Source organism: Haliotis rubra, unplaced genomic scaffold (genome assembly GCF_003918875.1).
Source record: "Haliotis rubra isolate DU_JTF1 unplaced genomic scaffold, ASM391887v1 Scf1317, whole genome shotgun sequence".
Taxonomy (NCBI): domain Eukaryota; kingdom Metazoa; phylum Mollusca; class Gastropoda; order Lepetellida; family Haliotidae; genus Haliotis; species Haliotis rubra.
Genome location: NW_025765245.1, coordinates 105,703 through 131,853, shown reverse-complemented (window position 1 = coordinate 131,853; position 26,151 = coordinate 105,703). Strand labels below are relative to the sequence as shown.

General features: G+C 39.4%; 2 protein-coding genes across 4 annotated transcripts in view; one reads left to right on the top strand and one right to left on the bottom strand.

Annotated features, from left to right (window-relative positions):
• The window catches only part of LOC124267507 (serine/arginine repetitive matrix protein 2-like), a 50,339-nt gene extending 32,712 nt beyond the window's left edge, over positions 1 to 17,627 (top strand). The window contains exons 16-17 of the transcript XR_006896052.1: positions 9,989 to 9,990; positions 17,617 to 17,627. The gene's annotated coding sequence lies outside the window, so the exon portion shown is untranslated. The remainder of the gene's footprint in view (positions 1 to 9,988; positions 9,991 to 17,616) is intronic.
• Positions 10,097 to 26,151, bottom strand: part of LOC124267508 (protein timeless-like) — a 40,397-nt gene continuing 24,342 nt past the window's right edge. For all 3 annotated transcript variants that reach the window (XM_046702431.1, XM_046702430.1, XM_046702432.1), the window contains exons 19-23: positions 25,868 to 26,033; positions 21,731 to 21,787; positions 19,507 to 19,710; positions 18,560 to 18,659; positions 10,097 to 14,191 (exon numbers count right to left, since the gene is read on the bottom strand). In XM_046702431.1, the coding sequence (XP_046558387.1) occupies positions 14,083 to 14,191; positions 18,560 to 18,659; positions 19,507 to 19,710; positions 21,731 to 21,787; positions 25,868 to 26,033 (636 nt within the window). In that variant the 3' untranslated portion in view covers positions 10,097 to 14,082. The remainder of the gene's footprint in view (positions 14,192 to 18,559; positions 18,660 to 19,506; positions 19,711 to 21,730; positions 21,788 to 25,867; positions 26,034 to 26,151) is intronic.

The following is a 26,151-nucleotide window of genomic DNA, read 5'->3' as shown; positions in this document are numbered from 1 at the left end:
ATACCTTGAATTTGTACAAAATGACATATGCTTGATTTAAGAAAATTCATGGCAGACTTAATATATACTGAACAATATTAGAAACGCACCACCCATATAATACGAAATATCCCTGTCATACTGAAATGTACCCATGATATCTGAGCATCGTCGGTACATTTTAGTGTGGTGCGTTTCTAATGTTGTTCAGTATATTTTATTGTTTGTTGGTTGTGAAACTGTCTTGGAAGATTTGAGAATTATGTTTTACTTAATACACGGGGTTTAGAAAAATACTGACAGCTAACAAATCAGCTGAAAAAGCCATGAACATGTTGAAAACGCCAGTTGAAAGGCTTTGTAAATTTGTGTTTGATGTCTAATTGAACGTTGATCTCACTAAATGTGACTGGTGTATGGAAAGTAGCTGGTATCAATGTTAGTGTTGTTAATGTCTGTCTTGCTTCAGTCAGACATAACCAGTGAAGATCCAGGTTAGAATTGATCTTCAGCAATCCATGCTTGTCATAACAGGCGACTAACGGGATCGGGTGGTCAGGCTCGCTGACTTGCTTGACACATGTCATCGTATCCCAATTGCACAGATGGATTGTCATAATGTCAATCATTGGATTGTCTGGTCTGGACTTGATTATTTACAGACTGCCATCATATAGCTGGAATATTGCTGTGTAGGGTGTTTAACTATATACAATTAAACAAACAATCAACTACAGCATGGTATTTCAGTTTGCAAGCACCACACCATAGCACTAATTAGTTTGTTAAGTCAAAGCAACTACACATACACGCATGCACATTGTTGTATTAGTGCCACTATCTCGGATGTTAAACCCTATTTCACCTCAATGCATTTGTAATAATAAGGGTAGGTGGAGGAGTCTAATGGTTAAAGCGTCCACTCGTCACGCCGAAGACCTGAGTTTGATTCCCCACATGGATACAATGCGTGAAGTCCATTTCTGGAGTCCCTGCCATGATATTGCTGGAATAACTTACTGTAATAATACAAGCTGGGACACATTCTATTATTTTCACAACAATCATGAAATTGTTTGATTGTAGAATATTTGAGTTTCTTGTCATCACTGACATTGTTGCTAAGCAACTGACATACTGATTAACGACTTTAACATATGCAACACATCTATGTAGTAACTAAGGATATGCATTACTTGTGACCAGATCAATATTCCTGATCAGAGTTTAGTTTTACGCCACACTCAGCAATATTCCAGCTATATGGCGGCGGTCTGTAAATTATCGAGTCTGGACCAGACAATCCAGTGATCAACAGCATCAGCATCGATCTGCACAATTGGGAACCGATTACATGTGTCAACCAAGTCAACGAGCCTGACCACCTGATCCCGTTAGTCGCCTTTTACGACAAGCATAGTCGCCTTTTGTGGCAAGCATGGGTTGCTGAAGACCTATTCTACCCCGGATCTCCTGATCAGAATGTACCAGCCCGGTGATGTACAGAATGTTTCTGTAAATGCTCAATTTTGCAGCAGGAGTTCAAACTATTTTAGCCTGGCTGGTTTTGTAATGATCTGTTTCATGGTCATTTTAGGAGTTGATGAATTATAAGAAAGGTATGCTACTTTATAGATGACTATTTCTATATTATAAAATATAGAAGTTGTCATCCTTAAAGTATCATGCCTTCTTATCTCTTTGTAATGTCTGCTATAACAATTTTGGTTTCAGATTAGAATGCAAATAAACAAATCTGTGACAAATTTTCCAATAACTTAAAATTAATAGTAGTAATAGATATTTTGGGTTTTTTTACTAAATTTTTTTTCTTTCTCTCAACTAAAACCAAAAAAATCCCTTCCCAAATGCTGTAGTGCTTGTAAAGGCAGATATATTCTCCTTTCATGTGTTGAGGGTACATAGATTTAATCTATTCTGATTACAATGTTAAGTCTTAGAAAGGTAGCGGATTCCATCTTAAGTACTACCAAGTTATTATAAGTTTTTGACTAGAAGAGTTTGTAATTCTGACATTTTTAACGATTTTATTTTGCATCAACAATATCTTCAGTGTGCATTCCACTGACCGAAACAATGAAATATTTTGGAATATACATAATTCCTGCAAGTATCCTACCTCTACTACATCATTGCCATAAATCCTGGACCCGTGAAGGTCCGGGCTAGAATAGGTCTTCAGCAACTCATGTGCTTGCCATAAAAGTCGACTATGCTTGTCGTAAGAGGCGACTAACTGGATCGGGTGGTCAGTTTCGCTGACTTGGTTGACACGGTTCCCAATTGCGCAGATCGATGCTCATGCTGTCGATCACTGGATTGTCTGGTCCAGACTCGATTATTTACAGACCGCCGCCATATAGCTGGGATATTGCTGAGTGCGGCGTAAAACTAAACTCACTCACTCATAAATCCTGTGGACTGATGGGGTAGCCTAGTGGTTAATGTGTTCGCTCATCACTCTGTAGAACTAAGTTCAATTCCCATCATGGGTACAATGTGTGAAGCTCGTTTCTTGTGTCCCCTGCGGTGATATTACAGGAATATTGCTAAAAGTGGCATAAAACTAAACGCACTCAAAAATCCTGTATTTTGGCTGTCGTCACGCTTTATTAATTTTTTAACAGAAGTCCCATTCACTGTCAACTTTCCATTACCAGTTGTACGTGCAACAGCATAATGCTACCAATTTTCCTTGTGCATCACAGTGATGTAATAGAGGTATTCTTGGAATTATACAGCGCTATTGCTTGAAATATTTGTGTATGTAAAAATGATGAAAGAAATAATCTGTTTTGTTGTCAATTTTCTGAATGAGTTTATTGCTGTTCGTACAAAAATACCATAAAACATTGTGGGTTGTTTAATGGATGAACATAACGAGAGGCTCACCTTTATTCAGTATGTGCCCGTGGGAGTTCGCTGCATCAAAACGCATTTCTGGTGTCTCCCCCCGTGATATTGCTGGAATATTGCTAAAATCGGCGTAAAACCTCTCACTCACTCGCTGCATCAACTAACCCCACTTCTTGATGCTCACTTGAAGATCTGTGTTAAAATTAGTGTTCAGCAACACATGCTTGTCATGAGAGGTGAATAAACAAGATCTGTTGGCCAGGCTCGCTGACTTGGTTGACCCATGTCATATCCCAATTGCGTGGATCGATGCTCATGCTGTTGATCACTGGATTGTCTGGTCCAGACTCGATTATTTACAGACTGCAGCCATATAGCTGGAATATTGCTGAGTGCGGCATAAACTAAAACTAAACCCACCAATCCAGAGGGGCAGTGGGGTAGCCTAATGGTTAAAGCGTCCGCTCGTCACACTGAATACCTGGGTTTGATTCCCCACATGGGTACAATGTGTGAAGCCCATTTCTGGTGTACCCCGCCAAGATATTGCTGGAATATTGCTAAAAGCGGCGTAAAACCTCTCTCACCAATCCAGAATGCCAGACCTACTGGCAGAACATGGCAAGCAAGGTACAGAAGGAGTGGGTCCGACGCTCTCAACTTGCCATGCTGTGTACGTCGTCAAGTTACTGTTCAACAAATCATTGTCGTAAAATAAATTGAACACAGAACACGAGAATGTAAAAAATAGACAACATTTATTCTCACAACAAATATAATGAGAATACATTTGCACATCAACTTCGAACCATCCACATTCAGATACATTCAGCTGCTCCAGATTGTATGACCATGCTCTTGTCATTTTAAACAGGAGTAAGAGAGGTTCATTTTCACATGTGTGTATATATAATGAAATATCTAACCATAACAAATATTCAAAACTTATCCGTGGAAGAGTTGCTCCAGGACACAATTTGAAATTTTAAGAGTGTCTCCAATACCGTAATTCACCTTCATCAGTTTAATGAAAATGGTGAAAGATTTCTACACTACAGATTTACGTAAATGTCTGTTTAGAAGCGTTTGTGAAAATTTCAAGCCGCTCAGGGCCAGGGACAATCCCAGTATTTCTGACAAGCTGATCCCCTTTCTACACAGGCCCTTTCTACACTCATGCCCACAACACTGTTATTGAAGATGACATTCGAACTTGTTTGAACATTTAGTTTCAATTTCACCCAGTGCGTTTTCAGCTATTTTTCAGAAAACATGGACTGTAATTTTTAAAGAGAAAGTAACAAGAAAAGAAAAGAAAAGAAAAGTTCTCACAAAAGAGGGAATTCAGAATTTTAGAACTACAATTTTGGAAATTGATGAAACTATCGATTCATCATTCTCGGTATTCTCCAGGGTATACGTTACGATAAATTGTACCCTGGATGCATCTATGGCTTTATTACCTCCCTTTGCTGGCTCCGCATTCTCACAGCCAATCAGCTAAGCTGCCGTTACAACCGAGCTTGCCAGTGTCAACAAAGATAGAAGACACAGTGTGACTCAAATTTTGGGGAAAATCGTACAGACAAATTGACAGGTCTGAAATCTTAAAAAATATATGCAAGAGCTCTTTCTACCTCTTTCAGAGTACCTCTGCAACAATTTAATCGGTTTAAGTTTAATCGGTTAGATAAAAGAAGCGAAAGTGAGTTGTGATTGGTACGCTCAACTTCCCCGCGTACTGTTTGGATAAAAAGCCAGCCAAGGGAGGTAATAAAATGATGGGGCCGAGCCTGCATCCAGGCTATAGTGGAGATTTATCGTAGCGTATACCCTGGAGATGATCAAGGATGTCAGTTCATTTGAATGTCTAATCTAAATCCCTGAGATGTTGGTGGTCATAGTGAGTGAGTACAGCTTTACATGTCTGTGGCAGGAAAGCCTGAGGAGATACGAATCATTTCTTTCAACCCCACCCCCACCCCACCCCCAGAACTCCAACCGAAAATAAATGCAAGAAGAATACCATTAATTGCTGTGATCAGTTGTAAACCACCGATCAGTACACAAGGATTAAATTTCAAATGAGTCAAGATACCACTGGATTTTATAAAATAACATTTTCCCATTTATATGCAGATAGCAGGTGTTAAAAAACCCATGATAAACTAAATATATATGAACATGATTTGATAATTTTCCTAAATGACCATTTGAATCATAATGCAGTTTTTGAAAGGCATTTAGAATAAAATCAGGTGATGAAGGGGCGAGAATTAGCTCACATCGTGTAAAGATTAAAACAGAAGTTCTCCATAAAACATGTCATGTATTCATGAATCGTAATGGTATAAAAAGAGTTGCTTGGACTAACCATGTCCCGATGAATGCTTCGTGTCCAGATATCCAGAATAAAGACGTAAAACTACTACGTTTCTCCATCACTTCTATTTAGAATGGTTTAAAATGAAAGAAGTATTGAACAGCTAGAATGAACAGACCACAAGCCTCTCCCCGACCCCAAAATAAAATGTGACCTAATTTTAAAGATGGTTAAGTAACTGAAGAAATATTTTAAAACTGTGGCACCATTTGCCATTATTGGTGAGATTCAGTTCCTTATAATATCACACAAAACAACAGATTGAGAGACATTCAATTTGCGTTCCCTGGGGAACATCCCAATATGTGACGAAAAGAAAGAAGAATACTAATTTTATCCCCTGTCCCTAAATTCAACTTCTGAATCCAAATTTGTTTCGTCGAACCAACAAGACTGACAGCACAAAACAATACCAACGCAATCTATCACAACTTGACTACATAGATCACTCAGTGTAAAAGACAACCGGTGAAATTAAATATAAAGACGACACCAGCATTCTTAGTGACTATTGGTTGCACTGCTGTACTCCATTAGAGTAGGGCAAGTTTGGGGAAACTGGATGTGGAAAAGATCAGGTGAGCTAAAAATATATAAAGTAATCGGCTTCAATATTGTTTCTGTGAATATTGAAATTTTCAAAGGAGGGGGTTGACGGGTTTTGAGCCCCCTGAACCCCACCTTGGCTCCGCCATTGCAAAACATTAACTTCAATTAACTTTGGTCTTTTGTCATTTTCACAACTGGATCCGCCACGGAACTATATCTTTCCTTGAAGCCATTGGGTTTTAGATCAGATAGATACTGGGTTACATTTTGAGCCAGCATGGTTCAAATCGGGGTTTTATGATATAGTTAGTCCCCAATATTCTAGTCACGAAAACAACGGGTTGACAAACCTAGAAACTTAATTGGGGCAAAATGGGTTTGAATGCACAATAATGGCGTTCGTAACTACTCGTCTCTTTCCGTGACCTATAAGAAGACTCGTACCCGAATAGCATGCCATTATTGCCAAGAATTGCAAACCAATCAAATCACATGTAGTAAAATGTGAAATGAGTCAAATAGTTTCTTTGCGATTATTGATTTTCATTATTATTTCCATGATTATAAAATTATCTTGTTGCTGATATTTGTTAACGACATAAGAAACTTACCTAAAGTGACTTTCGTGTTGTACTATAAATTTCTAAGAGTAGCCATGTTTGGAAATTCAGAGTTATCTTTCCTTGGAAATAGTCCTGACTACTTTCATCTCTGTGCCTGTTTGCGCTTAGACAAGGCCCAGTCATGAACATGACCATGAGAGGGGTACGAGTCGCCATCCGGCTTGCCGGAATGACATGAGTAGTTACGAATCATGGGTTTATGGCATGCCAAGGGAGACAACTCCAACCATTGTTTGCGGCGTGCCAGACAACTGGATCCTCAAGATCTGTTTTTGATGGAATGTTGACAACATAAAAGCTACCAGTGGACGGTATAACACCTGGATAAAACATTAACAAGACTGGACAAACTCACAAGATAAAAGAAAATTCTTTGACCCCGCACTGACAAATAGAAAAGGATGAATTCATTCAAGGATGGATAAAATGTCAAATGATATATACTCTTCAAAAACAAATTCAAACAAAAAAGAAGAAACACACACGAACAACTGTGTGATGCAAGATGATTGTTCAAATTGATGGTCTTCAGTGATTTATCGACCTTCTTGAAAACTGTCTAAATCAAGAATGACACCCCATGCACGTGTATGGGGGGCTACTGCTTTGTGCAAGTGCATCCCATGCGTTGTATTTAGGGGTGATGATAAAGTGAAATGGTGGTGCGTTCATAAGATGTCTGTCTTTGGAAAGTTTAAGTTTGTTAACGCTTATACTTCCTAACCAAATTGAAAGTTCAGGTTCCCCTACTTTTTTTGAAGAGTATAGAATAATGGGTAAAACAAAAGGTTAATCTACAGCATAATTTGAATGAAGATATCTTATTACAAACGGCCTTATGAACCTGCCAACTCGTCAAATATTGATATCTTTAAACTTATAGTAGTTTTTTAATCCAACTCATTCACTGTTGCTATCAATCACAGCAAATTATTCAAGCTACTACAAATAGAACCTGTGAAAATTCATCTGAAAATCGTTACATTTCAAGGAGACATAAAAAATATTTTAATTTCAATTTTCCTTCACACTTGAGTATTTGAGCAAAATTCAGTGAAATGAAATTTAAAAAAAAAAATCAAATCAAATCTGTACCAGACAGCATTTTGATAAAACATCTCCCAAAATACAGTGAAATGACAAATAATGGAAAACATAGCACTGATGTCAGGAATTGCATCAGGTGCTTAAAAATATACGAGGCACAATTACATGTTCAGCCAAGCACAAAAGGAAGTTACTTCTGTACTCATGCATAAAACATCAATACTTTCACCCAGTAAACTCACTGTTATTTGACACATGCAAAAAGCAGAGTGAGTGAGTGGAAGAGTTGGGTTTTGTCAAGAACGTCGTGTCAGCTTAATACAAGAGTGAGTGTGTGAGTTTAGTTTTACGCCGCTTTTAGCAATATTCCAGCTATATCACGGCTGGGGACACCAGAAATGGGCCTCACACATTGCACCCATGTGGGGAATCGAACTCGGGCCTTCTGCATGACAAGCGAACGCTTTGACCACTAGGCTACCCCACTGTGCCTAATTCAAGAAGAATACCCAAAGTGATGCAGGTATAAGACTTTTACCATTTTTAGCATCTTCCAAAAGTCCAGTTTATATCCAAAGATGTTTGGACCATGATCAACCAACAAAATTCCAGCCCAGCTTGGAATCTGGTCGTTTATAGTCAGTTAACTGCATTGCCATGGGCAGATGCCACATTGATGAAAGCCATGAGCATGTGTAAAAAACAGAGGAAAGGTAAAGTAACCGATCTCAGAATAAACCATGGTGTCTTCGTACAAAACAGCATTAGCGCTAAGACAGTTAAAAGTCTACATTAAGGTATGAGAGTTACAATCACCTTGGCGCTAAGACAGTTGTAATTCTATGTTAAGGTATGGGAGTTACAATCACCTTAGCACTAAGATCGCTTTGTACAACAAACCCTGCAAATGAACATGAAGGGAAGGGACATACTACTAAGTTATCTTAGCCCTTCAACTGTCCCAAGTCCATATTAAGGTATAGGGTTACCTTAGCACTAAGATCACCTTGTACAAACCCTGTACTTTCATGAAGGGATATACAAAACGACATTAGCGCTACAATTATAGGAAGTCTATACACAAGTTTTAATCATCTTTGCAGTAAGATTTCACTGCAAAACATGGTTTTACATAATGACTGTGTGAGAGCACTAGGAACATGACGTAAACCTGCAAGTTTGGAGAAGCCACAATCACGGGTGTGGTGCAGAGTCACAATCAGGATGAAACCTGCTCATCAGATCCTAGCACGACTAAGGGACATAACTCCAAGCAGCAAATCATTGCGCTGATGAGGACAGGACTGGCCCAGCCTGCTCTTTTTATGAACTGGATGAAAAAAACATCATTGCCCAACTTACAATGTTACAAAACAGACCAGATACATAATGACCAATAAATGTGACTGAACGCTTGCTTTGTTCAGCTGATCAACACCTTTTGGAAGGAACAAGTAATGCCAAGGAAGACACACAAACAATATGCAATGCTTCTAAAAGTACTTTGAAACCAAGTGAGGCGTTCACAACACTGATCTTGGCCACAATAGCAAACTAATTTCACTCTGCAAAAGAGCTCTGAATTATGTTTCGTAGATTAGACTGTTGAAGTCTGTTCAAGAAATGTCAACCAGCTCATGGCTGCAAGACCCATTTACAGAAACATATTCCAAGATAATCAATCCATAAGAAAGGATTATGCGCCTGGGCAAGCATTATGTGACGGGACAAGGATTATGCCCCAGAGCAAGGATTATACAAAGGGGCAAGATGACCAAGCTGTCAAATCTAACAGGTTTCACTACAAAATTTTGTCTTTCATTTGTTTCTTATTCATGATAAAAACAAACTGAAACAACTCTAGAGTCACGAACCATTATCACCCTAGTGTAATAGTTGAGATTTTGAACAGAAAATTATACCACTAAACTTGTTCCAACAAAATTCTGATTTTTATCACAAAGACAAATTTGACAATTTGACGGTGACATTGAATGTGTTAGATCAAAGCAACTTACAGCGTAAGCAAATAAATATTTCGGTGAACATTAAACGTTTGAACTTGTACGAAAGAGGACCAGACAATACAGTATGCTATGCCATTCAGTCGACACTGTCTAGGTGTCATCATCGCCTGTTAATACGTTACCCTGAAGGTTTGAAAATGTTGAAGATAGTCCCGTGGACTTGTACGTGTGACCAGTGTGCGAAATAGTTTCCAAATTTTGCCAGCCAGTCGGGCTAGCTATGCTTGAAAGTTACAAGCCCACACAATAATTCACTAACCCGAAATTCGAATGTAGACACGGGTTTCATCATTAAATTGCTAATATGATGATTGATGAACATTTTATCAGACCATAATTTTGCATGATTTAAAAGTCGGGGAGATTGATATATTTACAAAATGACCCCATGAAAATTCACTAGCCAGTCGGGCCAGTGACTGTGGAGATTTACTGGCCCGACCGGATTTTAACTAGTCATTGGCTAGCAGGCCAGTGGCTATTTCGCACACTGCGTGTGACAGCAGTGAAGATCAGGGTTAGAATTGATCTTCAGTAACCCATCCTTGTCATAAGAGGCGACTAACAGGATTGGGCGGTCAGGCTCGCTGACTTGGTTCACACATGTCATTGTATCCCAATTTCGTAGATCGATGCTCATACTGTTGATCACTGGATTGTCTGGTCCAGACTCGATTATTTACATACTGCCACCATATAACTTGAATATTGCTGAGTGCGGCGTTAAACAATTAATAAACACAAAACCAACTATGTTTTGGTGGTTTAGTAACTGCTGGTTAATCAGCAATATCACAATCCAACAACTTTCTTACAAGAGGACCAACATATTTCATTTAAGCACATCCAAACACCATTAAGAAACAGCATGTTTCTTCCTTGGTGTAGTGCAAGTTTTCAGTTCCAGATAAGCTGACAATTGACGCCTGCTCGTTTCTAAAATTCCTTATTTTTCACTCGAAACATTTTCTCTTGTTTCAAGAACATTTTCAAATTCTATCATTCAATAGAAAAATCAAACACTTGTTTCTATGACAGCAAAGATCTTGCTGGTAAAATGGTCAAAGTTCCAAAAATAGATTTCAAAACTATCAAAAAAAACTGTTTCAATTGCAAACAAACAGTTCATCCAAAAATTGTACAAAAAGTAAAATGTTTCTAAAAAAAAGTGAAAATTCATAGCGACACTCCAAGAACTGTTAATCATTCTTATTTTCAATTATTCAAAACGTTTGCAAGTGTTATTTTCAACAAATACACTCAAGGTCAGCTGTATCGGTTTTGCTGTTGATACCTCTTGTATCTGCTAGGATTGTGCTTGGGATATACATGATTCCTAGAACGGTTCATGTCAGGGACAGAATTAATCTTCATCAACAATGATGTCGTTTGTCGTAAGAGGCGACTAACGGGTTGTCAGGCTCGCTGACTTGGTCGACACAAATCATTCTGTCAGAATGATGTAAAACGATGATTATGATATAAAGCACAAGACTGACTGGTCTTGGCTTGATTACCCATTATTCACATGCCGACGAAAATAGCTTGGATATTGCTGATTGCGGCAAAAACAATAAACCAATAAACAAGGAACCCTATCCATCAACAGCTAATCACTTTTAAACATATGACCTCAAAACATTTGGCAAGGAGAAACAGGCACATTTAGAATTTTTGAAAAAAGAAATAAAATAGACATTTTAAAATTCAAATGTCAAATCATATTTAAAAGGTCGGTTGCAGTAAGAACTTGATTTTTTACTTTCAACGTAATAAGGTCTGAAAGTTGTTCGTAATTGCACCAAAGATGCAAAATCTACAGAAAGAGATGCAAAGTTTTACAACGCAACCTGCAGATATGTTGTTAGAAGTCTGACAAATTGTTCCCTGGTCAATACTTTCATTGAAAAGTGACCACACCACCTTGTAGCAATCATCGGAACTGCCAGAACTGAATCAATGACCATTCCAGCTGACCACCATTCACAAATCAGAAAGACCTTGCTGACGAGTATCCAGTTATCTCCATTCTGCTATGACCAGCACCCTAGACCAATTGACCGTCTGACCTGTCAGACTGAGTGACATTCCAGCAATATCACGGCTGGGGACACCAGAAATGGGCTTCACACATTGTACAAATGTGGGGAATCGAACCCGGGTCCGCGGCGCCACCGCCATTTCATACCAGAAGTGATGTCACCTTATCACACTGCACAGAATTTGTGTCACTCATGAGCTTTAAACAAATCTTGGTTAAATCATGAGTGAGTGAGTTCAGTTTTACACCGCTTTTAGCAATATCTTCACAATATCACGATGGGGACACCAGAAATGGGCTTCCCACATTGTATCCATGTGGGGAATTGAACCCGGGTCTTCAGCGTGACAAGCAAACGCTTTAACCACTAGACTACCCCATCGCCCTATCAAATAATGAAAGCACAGTACAACTGAACTGGCCATCTAGTTTTAGAGAAGTGCCTCGAAAGGCAAGTCATGGTTGTCATGAAAGCACCAGCCTTTATAGGAATCTAGCGTTGGATCCAGGGGGTCAGTTTGAATGGAGATACTGGACGACTAAGGATGAGTGAGTGAATATGGTTTTACGCCACTTTAAGCAATATTCCAGCAACATCGTGGCGGGGACACCAGAAATGGGATTCACACATTGTACCCATGTGAGGAATCAAACCCGGGTCTTCGGCGTGACGAGCGAACACTTTAACCACTGGGCTACCCACCACCCCCGACCGATGATGAACATTAGCTGAATCACAAGTCTGCATCAGAAGGTCAAGACATAGTACCGCCTATTTACCGTTTTTGTGAGAAATCACCATGTATTGCTAACATACTAAACATCACAATCAGGATCAATTTGAGACTTGAACCAACAATCTGAGGATCCTGGCACTAACAAGGGACATAACTCTACCCAGTATATGACAACAACGCTGTACATACAGTACCATACTTCATATTTAACTCAATATCCTTTCATAGTTAATGATTAGCGAAGCTACCAAAGTTGGACAGTTTCCATGGTAACTGACTTAATAAGGCTCTAAACTCGGATAAAGAATTCTTGAAAAAAAAATCAAAACCACCAGAAACAGACAGGATACAATTATGTTCACAGAGATATAATCATAAACAAATGAGTGTTAAATGCAAATATGTAACGTCTTCCTGACTTAGGGAAGGCTGTTTCACCAGCAAACATTCCAATGAAATGACATAGACAAGGCGGCATAACCATATTTAAAGGCTCTTGACCATACCAGTTTCTTGGCAATTTGAGTACCAGGAATTTTTTAACTATCTAAAACAAATTACAATGCTGGCAAATTAAAAAAAAAAATTGTTTAAATTTTGGAATTCTTTTCGAAGATCTTTAAGTGCATAGATAATGTCAAAAATCTGTGATTAAATTACTAGGAGCAACGCTTTGACCCAAAATAATGTTTATGAGGAGAAACAAAGGCTGATTTTGCATTTGGGTCATTGCTGTATTTTAAAATCAGGATTTCCTCACTCAATTCAATTCACTACTTCAGTGCCCTGTTCCCTGAAGTAACCATAGTAACAAGATCTTAATAATGTTCATATTCTAGCATGGTCTAAGAACTATGATCTCTTCATGGAACAGGGCCCAGAATTCCAAAAGTTCTAGAACAAAAACTGTCAAGTTGTTGATAGTTGCCATACAAATAATTCCCACAAATTCAGAATTTAGTATTTCCTGTGGATCAAAAGATCCCTTTCATAAGTTAATCATAACCCGTTTTATCTTCAGGTCATTAAGTATCAAAGCAGGTTAGTTAAGATATCCAAAATGTACCACCATTAATTTTGGGAGGACACTCCCCAAGGAACAATTGTCCGCCTAGTTAGATCTTTCATGATGATCTTGCGATAATGCTGTCATTTTCTCGTCAGTACATTTATTACCCTCATCCAGTGATGAATCTCAAGTTATAAATGCAATGTGCAAACAGTCTGGGAACAGCAACATACAAAACAGTCAGAGTCTCCAGATGAGACAACATACAAAATCCACATTTTCTCACATGAAATACTCAGCCATAACAGCAAGATCATAAGGGAGATAACTCCCAAATCGGATGTGATGCAAGGGAGACAACTCCAAAGTAGATATTAATTCCTTATTACAATATTTCCATAACTTACTCTTGAACACAATATCTATACATGTTCATGTAAAGATGAGCCCTGGCAAGACTAGGTGTACTTTATCTTTTAATTATATTAATTTTCAAATTCTTTTTAAAACTATAACTTCAAAGGTCAAGAATAAACCCTGACTAAGTTTGTTCATATCTGGCCTCCAGACTCAACAGAAAACAAATAAATAAGTGTGTCTGGTTCAACAAAAATGATATTTTGTTTTGCATTAATGCCATTTTCTCCAAAAATGATTTATATTACTGTCAGACAGTACGTCTGTATTGTGACCATTCTCATAATGAATACCAATAAATATATGTCTGGATCCATGAAAGAGTTCCATGGTGTGGTGAGATAATGATTTCAATGATTCTCACAAGACTTCCTCTCTCAATGTTCAAAAGCATCAGTTCGTTTCCATGGTTAACTGCAGGTGCTGAGATTCTTGGAACTTATTGGCTTCCTGAACACATGACATCCATTCTTTCTCCGGAAGTTTCATCTCTTTCACAGAACTGCGGAAAAAAGAAGAAAGACGTTATGTTATTTGAAACATTCAAACGTACCCATATGAAATAAGAGAGAAAAGAGAAGAGCAAGACAAGAGTGAGTTCAGTTTTACGCCGCACTCAGCAATATTCCAGCTAAATGGTGTCGAGACAAGAGAGAGAAGGGAAGACGAGAGAGAGAAGGGAAAAGAGAGAGGAATTTAGATAAGTGAGAGAGAGAGGGGAATCGCTATTATTGGTTTGTATTACAAGGGGGTATGCACATTAAATGGAACCCAGAGAACAAGAAGGTTTGGTTTCTACGGTAGTCTAATTTAACGCTCATCACGCAGCGCACGTGCATTTGTTTCACTGTTCCAACTACTGCAAAATACCCCTTGTAACAGAAACCAATAATAGCGATTTAAAACAATGTTCATTTGTTAAACAACTTTTATCCTCAGTTGAATAAGCTTCTGAAATTTAAAAGTTAATTGGCAAGGTAAATTAATGAGGATTCGCAATCTTAATTTAATTTTATTCGATTTACTTTTTTGTTTAAAGTGATATTCATCGGTACTTTTTCACTGCAAACAGACTATAGTCTGGATTATCGAATATAGTTGGCGTGCTGTTGTAAAGGGAGAGAGGGACAAACGTGGTACTGAACAAGCTCCTATACAGATGTGGGGCGTGGTGGGCGAACTGGCTAAAGCACCAGGCTAGTGATCCAGCGAGCTTGAGGTGATGGGATCGAGCCCACCTGTGACCGGGTGTAAAAACCTTGGAGTCAACTATGTTAGCAGACTCTTTCAGTGTTGTCACAACCCCTAGTGTACAGTACACAACCCTGTGCACTTTAAAGAACCCACGAATCCGTTAGTATATGACCAGACGGTGGCCACATGAATACGTGCCAACACCTAGTTGCGGGTACAGCAACGTGCAGTAAACTTGGACAAAGTACTGTAACTATGTGCCCCAGTCCACCCAGCTGTCATTGGGTACCTTGTAAGGATGGGAAAGCCACACTAACTCGGTGCGCCTAGTGGCTGCAAGAGTTGTATGATCCCCAGGGAGTTGAGATTGATAATACGACGTGCCGTTGAGATCGACATCCAGTGATCGAGGGAAAAACAAAGCGCCTTTGAGCAGCTAAGCTGGATATTGGTGCTATACAAATGTTAGTTTGTATGTATGTAGATGACAAGTCCCTGTGAAATCAAGATTTGACCCTATTGTGCTACTGCTGACTATGGAGGCTGCGCTACCTTAATGCCTAATCCTGTTCCATGTATGCTCTGTATTTCCATAAACCAGATTTATCCACCAGCAACACGTTGTTCTATATGAAAAGTAACGCATGTGAAGTATTTTTTATTGTTAAGTAAATAAATGTTATATTATATTCTGTTATATGTGTACATAGTTGTTAAATGAGCTTAGATCTTCCTACACTACACTGATGTGTTTAAATGGACATGTATTTATGTATGACTTGGTCTCAACATTTCCTTGTGTTTTTAGCCTATGTCAGTCATAACACCTAAATCGTCCTGAACAAATATTGGTGTTATAGTCAGGGAAGACTGTATAAACAAAGAATGTCACACAACAAAAACAAAAATATGTTCAAACATTGGCAATGAGAGCACTCAGTTGCAAGCGTTTGACTATTGACATAGCGACGACATGATAAGCTTGGGAACAGCAAGTTATTTGATCCGGTAAGAACATTGGGAGACCTCGTGGCTTCAGAAGGTAGAAATGTTAATATGAAGGGGTGAAAAACTTCCCATTCCTGTGTGTGTCTATATGAATACAAAAGACACACATGCCACTTCCCCTCTCACGTGCTGCTACTTCCCCTCTCACGTGCTGCTACTTCCCCTCTCACATGTTGCTACCTCTATTCTCACATGCTGCTATCTCCATTCTCACATGCTGCTATCTCCATTCTCACATGCTGCTATCTCCATTCTCACATGTTGCTATCTCCATTCTCACATGCTGCTACCTCCATTCTCACATGTTGCTACCTCCATTCTCACATGTTGCTACCTCCATTCTCACTCGTTGCTACCTCCATTCTCACTCTCACATGCTGCTACCTCCATTCTCACATGCTGCTACCTCCATTCTCACATGTTGCTACCTCCATTCTCACATGTTGCTACCTCCATTCTCACATGTTGCTATCTCCTTTCTCACATGTTGCTACCTGCATTCTCACTACCTCCATTCTCACATGTCGCTATCTCTCTTCTCCCTTCATCTCACACGCTGCCATCAAGGCCCCAGATCCCCTAGTACAGACCAAGCAGGGTATGTCCATTAAAGCAGATAATACATACATATTTAAATCTGTTCAGCTTTAGGACTTTTAGGTAGCAAAGAATAGAAAGCAAGTTTTTCTCTCTAAGCAGAAAAAAGCACACTGAGACCATTTATCTGTTTTAAGCAAGGTTACGGGGTGGAACAAAATTTAGTACCTGAATTATTATATTTATTCTGAAATAAACACAAGAATCAGTATAAAAATTTATGATGAGCTATTGTATGAGTTAGGACAGTTGTTTGTTAGTGAAAGCTTAGTTCATGGCCTGTGAATGGTTAGTAGCTTGTTATTCAAACCTATGGCTAACATAAGTATTGTTTACCAAGTTCATTGTGGGTATGATGGTATATTGAAGTAGGCTGTTGATAGTACTTAGTGCCTGGTTCCTTTCACGAACTTACTAAAGATCTATTGCTGCTTTATGCTGAATCATGTCATGTCATGCCATGCCTAGTCCAGGCCCCGTGAAGATCCAGGTTAGAATTGGTCTTCAGTAACCCATGCTTGTCATAAGAGGCGACTAACAGGATCAGGTGGTCAGGCTCGCTGACTTGGTTGACACATGTCATCGTATCCAAATTGCATACATTGATGCTTGTGTTGATCACGGGATTATTTACAGACCGCGGCCATATAACTGGAATATTGCTGAGTGTGGCTTTACACAACCAACCAACCATCCATGTCTAGTCCAAGAGTAAGTGGACAGATCCAGAAGAGGTCGGCAGCAACGGGATTTGGTGGTCAGGTTCGCTGGCCTGGTTGATGCAATGTACACTATCAATATTGCTTTACTTGATGTTCATGATGTCAATCACTGGACTGTCTGGTCCAGATGAGATCATTTACAGACCACCGCAATGTAGCTGGAACATTGCCGAAAGTGTGGACAACGAACATCGAAAACAATGCATAACTGTTTTCATCCAAGGTATTCACGTACACCGCGTGAATGGATCGTGATTGTGTGAATGTTGTTTTGAGATATACCACCCAGCTGGATGACATAGAGTGAGTGAGTAAGATGGGTTCAATGCCACTTTCAACAGAGTGAGTCAGGCAGTCAGTTTAGTATTACGCAGCTTTTAGCAACATTCTAGCAATATCACGGCAGGGACTCCAGAAATGGGCTTCACACATTGTATGTATCCAATTAGGGAATCGAACCCGGGTCTTTGACTGACTGAATTTGGTTTTACGCCACTTTTAGCAATATTCCAGCAACATCACGACGGGGGACACCAGAAATGGGTTTCACAAATTTTACCCATGTGGGGATTCGAACCCGGTCTTCGGCGACAAGCGAATGCATTAACCACTAGGCTACCCCACCGCCTCACTTTGAACTCAACTCCAGCTAAATCACAGCATGTCATCATAAAGTAGTAGGATAGCCCAAAGAGACGCAGGTCTTGAATGTTGACAACAATGTCCAAACCACAGGCATTATTCACCCAGCAGATAATGGGTACCCGGTGGTAGGATAACCCAAAGAGACACAGGTCTTGAAATGTTGACAACAATGTCCAACCCACAGGCATTATTCACCCAGCAGATAATGGGTACCCGGTGGGATAAGTCATGTGACTATTAACCTTCTAGCAACTTAGGTTATCCGGGGTAATAATAATCAGATTGTCATTGTCAGCCCTTTGAGCATTGCCCTTGTGTGGTGAAATACTCTTATTCTTATTCTTATTATGTTTTACAGATTAAGATGAAACATGCAGCAGAGAGGGTTCGGGTGATCCTGGCACAATCAGGCTGGTAAGTGGAGCCAACAAACCAAGAAACATGCAACAGGCCAGGATTCAAACCCATGATCGAAGATTTTAGACATTCTGAAGGGATGGAACTCAGCACACTGAATTACAGCACCTTAGACGATTTGGTCACTTATTGAAACAGAGTCACTTTGAAACTTTCAATACTTATGTAAGCATACTAAACTACAAGTAAAAAAGTTATGCAGAAAATTAAAGACAATAAAGTAAAAAAGTTATGCAGAAAAAAGACAATCAAAATGACACAACGACTTGATGAGGAAAATATTGTACCTTGACTGTTTGGGTTCAAACTCTGGGAATTCTCGCTCAGTAGTCGTTGCCTGGGACAACCGGACTGCTAGTTCTTCCACCCGATCCACTTCGCTATGTTCTTTAAAAAAAAAAGGCAAATTATTTAATTTTTGGATTTCAGCTAACTCATTATACTTCGGGGAATTCCTTCATGTCTTCTCAGCACTAAAATTGGCTAGTAATTGGCCTTTGTGTTTTATGGGTGGGCGGCAAGCATCTGAGAGAAATTCGGCCTTAAATATATTTATCTAAATTTAATAAAATTCTATTAATTAGTACCATTTAACTAATGAAAATATTTAATCATAATCATTATGTTTCTTGGTAAAATACATGACTATGTCAAATGTTACATTGTTCATCACATTTATCTAACGAAAACATATATATATATGTAAACTATTCATATGCTAGCATGCTTGCTTCCACGGTTTGATGTACCTCAGTAATGTTGATACTGGAAATCAAACTTGTTGCCATGGAAATACTAAACATATTTGATTCAGAAATCCAAAACTACCAAAAGGCACCAGGTCACCACCTATCTATCTATGTGCCAAGTATGGTGGGTGAAGAAACATTGAACAGTTTTAAAGTTCTGCCCCGGGAAAGAGCACTACCACCAATTTCATTCGAATACGAAGTTGCTGCCATTGAAACGCAAAAAAATATTTTATTCAGAAATCCAAAACTACCAAAAGGTGCCAATTCACTGCCACACCTATCTATGTGCACAGTTTGGTGAAGAAATATTGAATGTTTTTTATGTTCTGCCCGAGAAAAGACGAATTTACACGGACGGTGTCCAAAATGATAACCACCACAAAACATGTTGCAAGGGATATAAAGCATCAATAAAAACGGTTGATATTTCTTTCTTTCCTTTTTTTTTTTTTGCATCTCAGGTCGATAATGAGAATACTAACCATTAGGTAGTGGACCGAGCATCTTCATCTTTTGAATAATGTCTGACGCTGACCAATCAGACGGCACTCTCGGGAAAACAAATTGTTCATTACTTGATCCGACCTTCAGATCCAGAGTGTTTAGTAAGGCGAAGAAGTACACATTATGACATATTTTTTCGTGTTCCTCTGTCACAAAGATGAGTGGAATATCCTTCTTCCTGACTGAAATACAAAAGACACTGGTCACCAAATGACGACAAATCCCCAGATGCACAATGCACAATAATTAATCAACTCTTGGTAACAGCAAGTCCTTCAAGAATAGTTGACACGTTGACTGCCACCACGTGTATATTGGTAGTATCAATGTCTGGCCCAATTTGCCACTACGAATTATCTCGTAGCTACATCAATATTTTTTGAACAATTTCACATGTTGGCAAAACAGGCACAAGAAGCAATCGTCTCCTGGCGGTAACAAAGAACGCCAGGAGACGTTTGTTTCTTGTGCCTATTTTGCCAACATGTGAAACGTGTTTCAAAATACCATTTTGCCTCTATGAGATAACTCATAGTGGCACATTCAGCCAGAATTGATACGAGTATACTCGTGATAGGCAACGTGTCAAAACTGTACCATTGAACTATGCATTTGTATGTGGGAATTATATATTTGTATGTGGGAACTATATATTTGAATGTGAGAACTATGTATTTGTATGTGGGAACTATATATTTGAATGTGGGAACTATATATTTGAATGTGGGAACTATGTATTTGTATGTGGGAACTATGTATTTGTATGTGGGAACTATATATTTGAATGTGGGAACTATGTATTTGTATGTGGGAACTATGTATTTGTATATGGGAACTATGTATTTGTATGTGGGAACTATGTATTTGTATATGGGAACTAGGTATTTGTATGTGGGAACTAGGTATTTGTATGTGGGAACTAGGTATTTGTATATGGGAACTATGTATTTGTATGTGGGAACTATGTATTTGTATGTGGGAACTAGGTATTTGTATATGGGAACTATGTATTTGTATGTGGGAACTAGGTATTTGTATGTGGGAACTAGGTATTTGTATATGGGAACTAGGTATTTGTATGTGGGAACTATGTATTTGTATGTGGGAACTAGGTATTTGTATGTGGGAACTATGTATTTGTATATATTTGTATATGGGAACTATGTATATGTATGTGGGAACTAGGTATTTGTATGTGGGAACTAGGTATTTGTATATGGGAACTAGGTATTTGTATATGGGAACTATGAATTGTATATGGGAACTATGTATATGTATGTGGGAACTAGGTATTTGTATGTGGGAACTATGTATTTGTATCTGGGAACTAGGTATTTGTATATGGGAACTATGTCTTTGTATGTGGGAACTATGTATATGTATGTGGGAACTATGTATATGTATGTGGGAACTATGTGTATGTATGTGGGAACTGTATTTGTATATGGGAACTATGTATTTGTATATGGGAACTAGGTATTTGTATGTGGGAACTAGGTATTTGTATGTGGGAACTAGGTATTTGTATATGGGAACTAGGTATTTGTATGTGGGAACTAGGTATTTGTATATGGGAACTAGGTATTTGTATATGGGAACTAGGTATTTGTATATGGGAACTATGTATTTGTATGTGGGAACTATGTATTTGTATATGGGAACTATATATTTGTATGTGAGAACTAGGCATGTGTATGTGAGAACTAGGCATGTGTATGTGAGAACTAGGCATGTGTATGTGAGAACTAGGCATGTGTATGTAGGAACTATGTGTTTGTATGTGGGAACTAGGTATTGGGAACTATGTATTTGTATGTGGGCCATCTATAAACAACTTTTGATAAGACAAAAGGTATCCAGCCTGGTATCAAGCCGTGAGGCCGTGAGTCAGTTTTGACCTAATCTTCATGAGTGGATATGTTGCAAGCTGTGAGTGTTTGTTCTGTTTGTTGTTTAAAGCCTGACTCAGCAGTATTCCAACTATATGGCAGCGGTCTGTTAATATTCAATGCTTTACAATACAGAGATTGACGTCATGAGCATCAATCTATGCAACTGGGATAGGATGACATGTGTCAACCAAGTCAGCGAGCCTGACCACCCGATCCCATTTGTCGCCACAAGTATTGGTTCCTCGAGACCAATTCTAACCTGGATCTTCTCGGGTTTGTAAGTGTATTGAGCTGACATGCTATGACTTACATGCACATATTCGAGTGACCGGTTCCCGTATTAAGTCGATTGTATTCGCCATTACACCTGAAAATTAAAAAAAATCACTGAAGGACGCCTCATCAATCAGCAATGAGTAAGTGAGTGAGTGAGTTTAGTTTTATGCCACACTCAGCAATATTACAGCTATATGGCAGCGATCTGTAAATAATCGAGCCTGGACCAGACAATCTAGTGATCAACAGCATGAGCATCGATCTACGGAATTGGGATACGATGACATCTGTCAAGAAGGTCAGCGAGCCTGACAACCCGTGCCTCTTACGACAAGCATGGGTTACTGAAGATCAATTCTAACCCGGATCTTCAAGGGTCCAATCAGAAATGACTGGTTTATGAATACACAATCCCATTTAGAACGTTTATTTATATCACGCTATTTTTGTGATTACACTTTTTCAGTAAAGTACAGATTCTAGTACTTAAGGGGTTAAATCCCATCTGTGATTCGAACCCACACCCTCTGACTGAGGCACCCAATCACCAGACATCAAGTTGTCAAAGTGTACATGTTGTGACACACTTCCGTCAGTAAAATTCCACCCATGTCACAGTGGCGTTCAAACAAGGGACTGTTTGATACACAAACAAGTGATTGATAGTATGAGCTCCATCCCTTGTAATCAACCAAATCACCAAGCGTAACCTCCAAACAAATTTAGTTGTCTTTTGGGACAAGCAATAGTAGGTGAGTACATTTTTGCGCCCCCTTTCAGCAAAATTCCAGCAATACCAGAGATGCGGCCACAGGAAATGGGCTTCAAACATTGCACCAATATTGGGAATCGAACCTAGGTTTTCAGCATGCTTTAACCAAAAGGCTACTTCGACAATGTAAAAGAGACTTGCAGCCCAGGTTGTTGTTATTATTATTATGTTTTACAGATTGAGATGAAAACGCAGCAGAGAGGGTTCGGGTGATCCTGGCACAGTCAGGCTGGTAAGGCTCATCATCAGCTCAGGGCTCTTGCCCCCTCTAAATGCAGCCCAGACAGCGAATGGGACTTCTCCCAGGAAGCGCTGCCTAGTCGAACCCACCAAGAACTTTCTGGAGAATATGTTGACTCCCCAACATTGCAGCCTTCTGCAGTATCCAGAGTGTCAGAAGGGCGGTGCTCCCGGTGGAGAACCCGGGCACTCTCCTGATCTGCACCAAGAGATCAGGAGGTACCAAACCAAGGGCACCGAGAACAATGGGGAGCCTGACGACAGTGTTCTTGGGGTGCAAGCGAGACATTTCAAAGGCTTTTTATTATTATTATTTTTACTATAGGATATTTACATATCCACGCAACTTGTACATGCTCAAGGTTACAAGATGATGTGGGTGTGTAGCGTGAATTGTCAAACACTTGACCAAACTTGGGTAGGACAGACACTCTGCGGCGATGGTGATCATTCGGTAACTAGGACAGTTATGAGATCTGTTCTGCTATCTGCCTGCCCAAGAGACAGATCATTTCTTCTTTGACAACTTCAAATTTAGCCTCATAAACTTCAATCATTAGCTGGACCTGCTATGCTTGACTTTCACTTTCCTTTAGGTTTGGTAACTAAACTTGTACACTTCAGCTGGTTAGCGCTTCTTTGCAGATCACAAGACACGTTTTGGAGGGATGACGTTCACTGTTGAACCACAGTCAACTTCAAAATTCATGGTCTCATTGTCGTCAAACAACAGGGATCCATGAACTGAATTCATGAGCTTTGGGAGAGACATTCTAAAATCATTCTTTTCACACGCTGAATGAATGGCAAGTCGTATTCCAGAGTTGCTGCAACCATGTTATAAGGTGTTACGGGGTTTAAAGCCCTTAAGAGGGAACACACAGAGATCTAGAACAATGTCTTTATTACATTACAAAGAAGTTGTTACAAATGAAAACATCATCGCTGTTAAAGCTTCACTGAAAAACAAATTGCTTGACTGAATGGTAAGAAGAACATCTGACAAAAGATCTAGTCAGTTGTTATGCAAAACTCAATGATAGAACTAATTTAATAGAAATAACACCACCAAATGTCAGATTATACTTAAACAGGAGGAATTAACTGGTCAGCACAAAACTGAAGATAATGCAAAAGTTGATGTCTTCAAAATTATGGTAAACGTCTCATTTTCAGTTAATGTCACAAGTACAGTTGTTCAAGAACTATCACTTCTTGCAGACTATAAAGTCCTTGGGATGAGTTGTGTCTTGCTGATTATTGCTGATCTCCCAGGTGCTTGCTGAGTTGACCCAATTTCAGACAAAGAATCTCTGGTTTCATTTGTGTCACAATAGGTACATCAGAGTAAGTTTCTTTCACTGAACAATGTTCGGTAGTCTTCCTCAGATGTATTCAGTGTCTTTGAAAAATGTCATCTTCACATTTCACTTTGTAAGATCTTGGATCAAGCTGTTTGCCACCGAATCTTTTTCTACTTTCTGTCTTAGTATGTACAGCTTCACACACGTATGGTGTCTCAACATCCATAAGGCAAGTCCCTGGCACTTCTGCTATAGACAGAACTGTTTGACACTAAAACTTCTTCTACTTTCCATCTTAGTACGTACAGCTTCAGACGTACAATGTCTCAACATCCATAAGGCAAGTCCCTGGCACTTCTGCCATAGATAGAACTGTTTGCCACCAAATTGTTTTCTACTTTCTATCTTAGCATGTACAGCTTCACACGTATAGTGTCTCAACATCCATAAGGCAAGTCTTTGGCGCATCTGTTGTAGACAGAACTACTTTTCCTGACATTTCATCTGTGAACAAATACTTCCTTGAGGTCCTCTGTACTTCTTGGAAGAAGTAGGTCTGTTGTAGGCAAGACTGATCTTGTCCTTCTGTTGAGCAGACGTTGCACAGGGCTACTTCCAGTACCTTCTGATTTCAAGAAGACAAAGATTGGAGTCCATCTTGGACGTCTTCATTTGTCTTTATAGACTTTGCTGCTTTGGATCCTGCTTTAGCTTTCCCATAATCGTTGACTTGTTTTGGCGAAAACGTATTGTGCTCACTGTCCCACTTTCTGGTAAAACTTGGAAACTCTTCAGAGGACAGTTGTCAGACACAAGCTTGCTTTGGATTCCATATGTGTAAAAATGGTTCTTCAGAGCTTTGATACCAGCACAAGAAGTAGTAATGTTCAGATGATCATCTTTCCAGAATCAGCTGACGCCACCTAGGGTGAGCTTGATATTCTTGATCATCTCAGGTGAACAGACCAACTCTAACGGTATTTTTCTTCAACAGGTAAGATGACTCTATTTGTTGACCTCTACATGATGTCTTGACAGCATCACAGGATCCTGCAATCTTCTGATCACACATTCGAGACCAACACACACATTCTCCAGCTCTTCTCAGCAGGCTTTCTCTCCCGAGATGAGGCGAATGTCGCTGTGGTGACATTTGGGGTGAGAAGTTGGTGTGTCTTTTTTTCCCCAGCTATCTTGTTAGATGATCAAGTATCAGTGACTTCATCCTTTGCTCTCTTCTGTAACTTCTCAACATGCTTGGGCTAATTCTCAGATTCATTGACAATTGATAATGAGCCTTTCTCACAGAGTTCAGTCCCTGGTCTTCATGTTGTACTGAACTATCTGTAACATCAAACTGCAGATGTTCTGTAGATTTATGCAGAGACCTTCTCGAGTGGCTTGTGGTGTGAGTGAATCGGGCAAATTTCTCCAAACAGAACACTGGCTGATCACTCCTCAACTTCAGCAAAACCACATTCAGGGCCTGAGATGGATCTACTGGCACAAGCCGAGTGTTTACCTTCTTGCATGAGAGCTGCACCTTGTCACTTGCTTGAAACACCACATGTGATTTAAGCCCTTTACTGGGATTATGCAGATCAAGATCAATGCTTGAGTTCCTCAAACACTTGATTGCCAGCACTGTAGATTCTTGCTCCTTACAGGACATTGTGGGCATGTAGCCCACGAGATCAGACAGCACATAATGACGGAGCCCATGTGTTTGTAACATTAACATTTGGGCCAACACCGATCATCCTTAACTCGGTCATACCAGACTTAGTAACACTTGCATCTACATGGGTTGTAGTTGGACATACTAGAGTGTTGGAAATCGGCATGCGAAACTTACAATTTTGGGCATTGGCAGCCTCAAAAAGGTTTTCTTGCAGCCATGTGATGTGTTGCTCATGGCCACTGCTCTTCAGTCGTAAGACGAGGTGATCAATGAGATCTTCTTCCGGTACCTGGGACAGTTCATCAATGATCTTCATCTTTTCGTCTTCCTCCAGCGTGTTCTGCAACACAATCAAAACTCTGTCATACACAGTCAATCTGATTGCTTCTATATCACACATGATTAGAGCATTTTCCACATCTAGGTGAGGTAAAATGGGGTTTAACGTGGTATTTGAG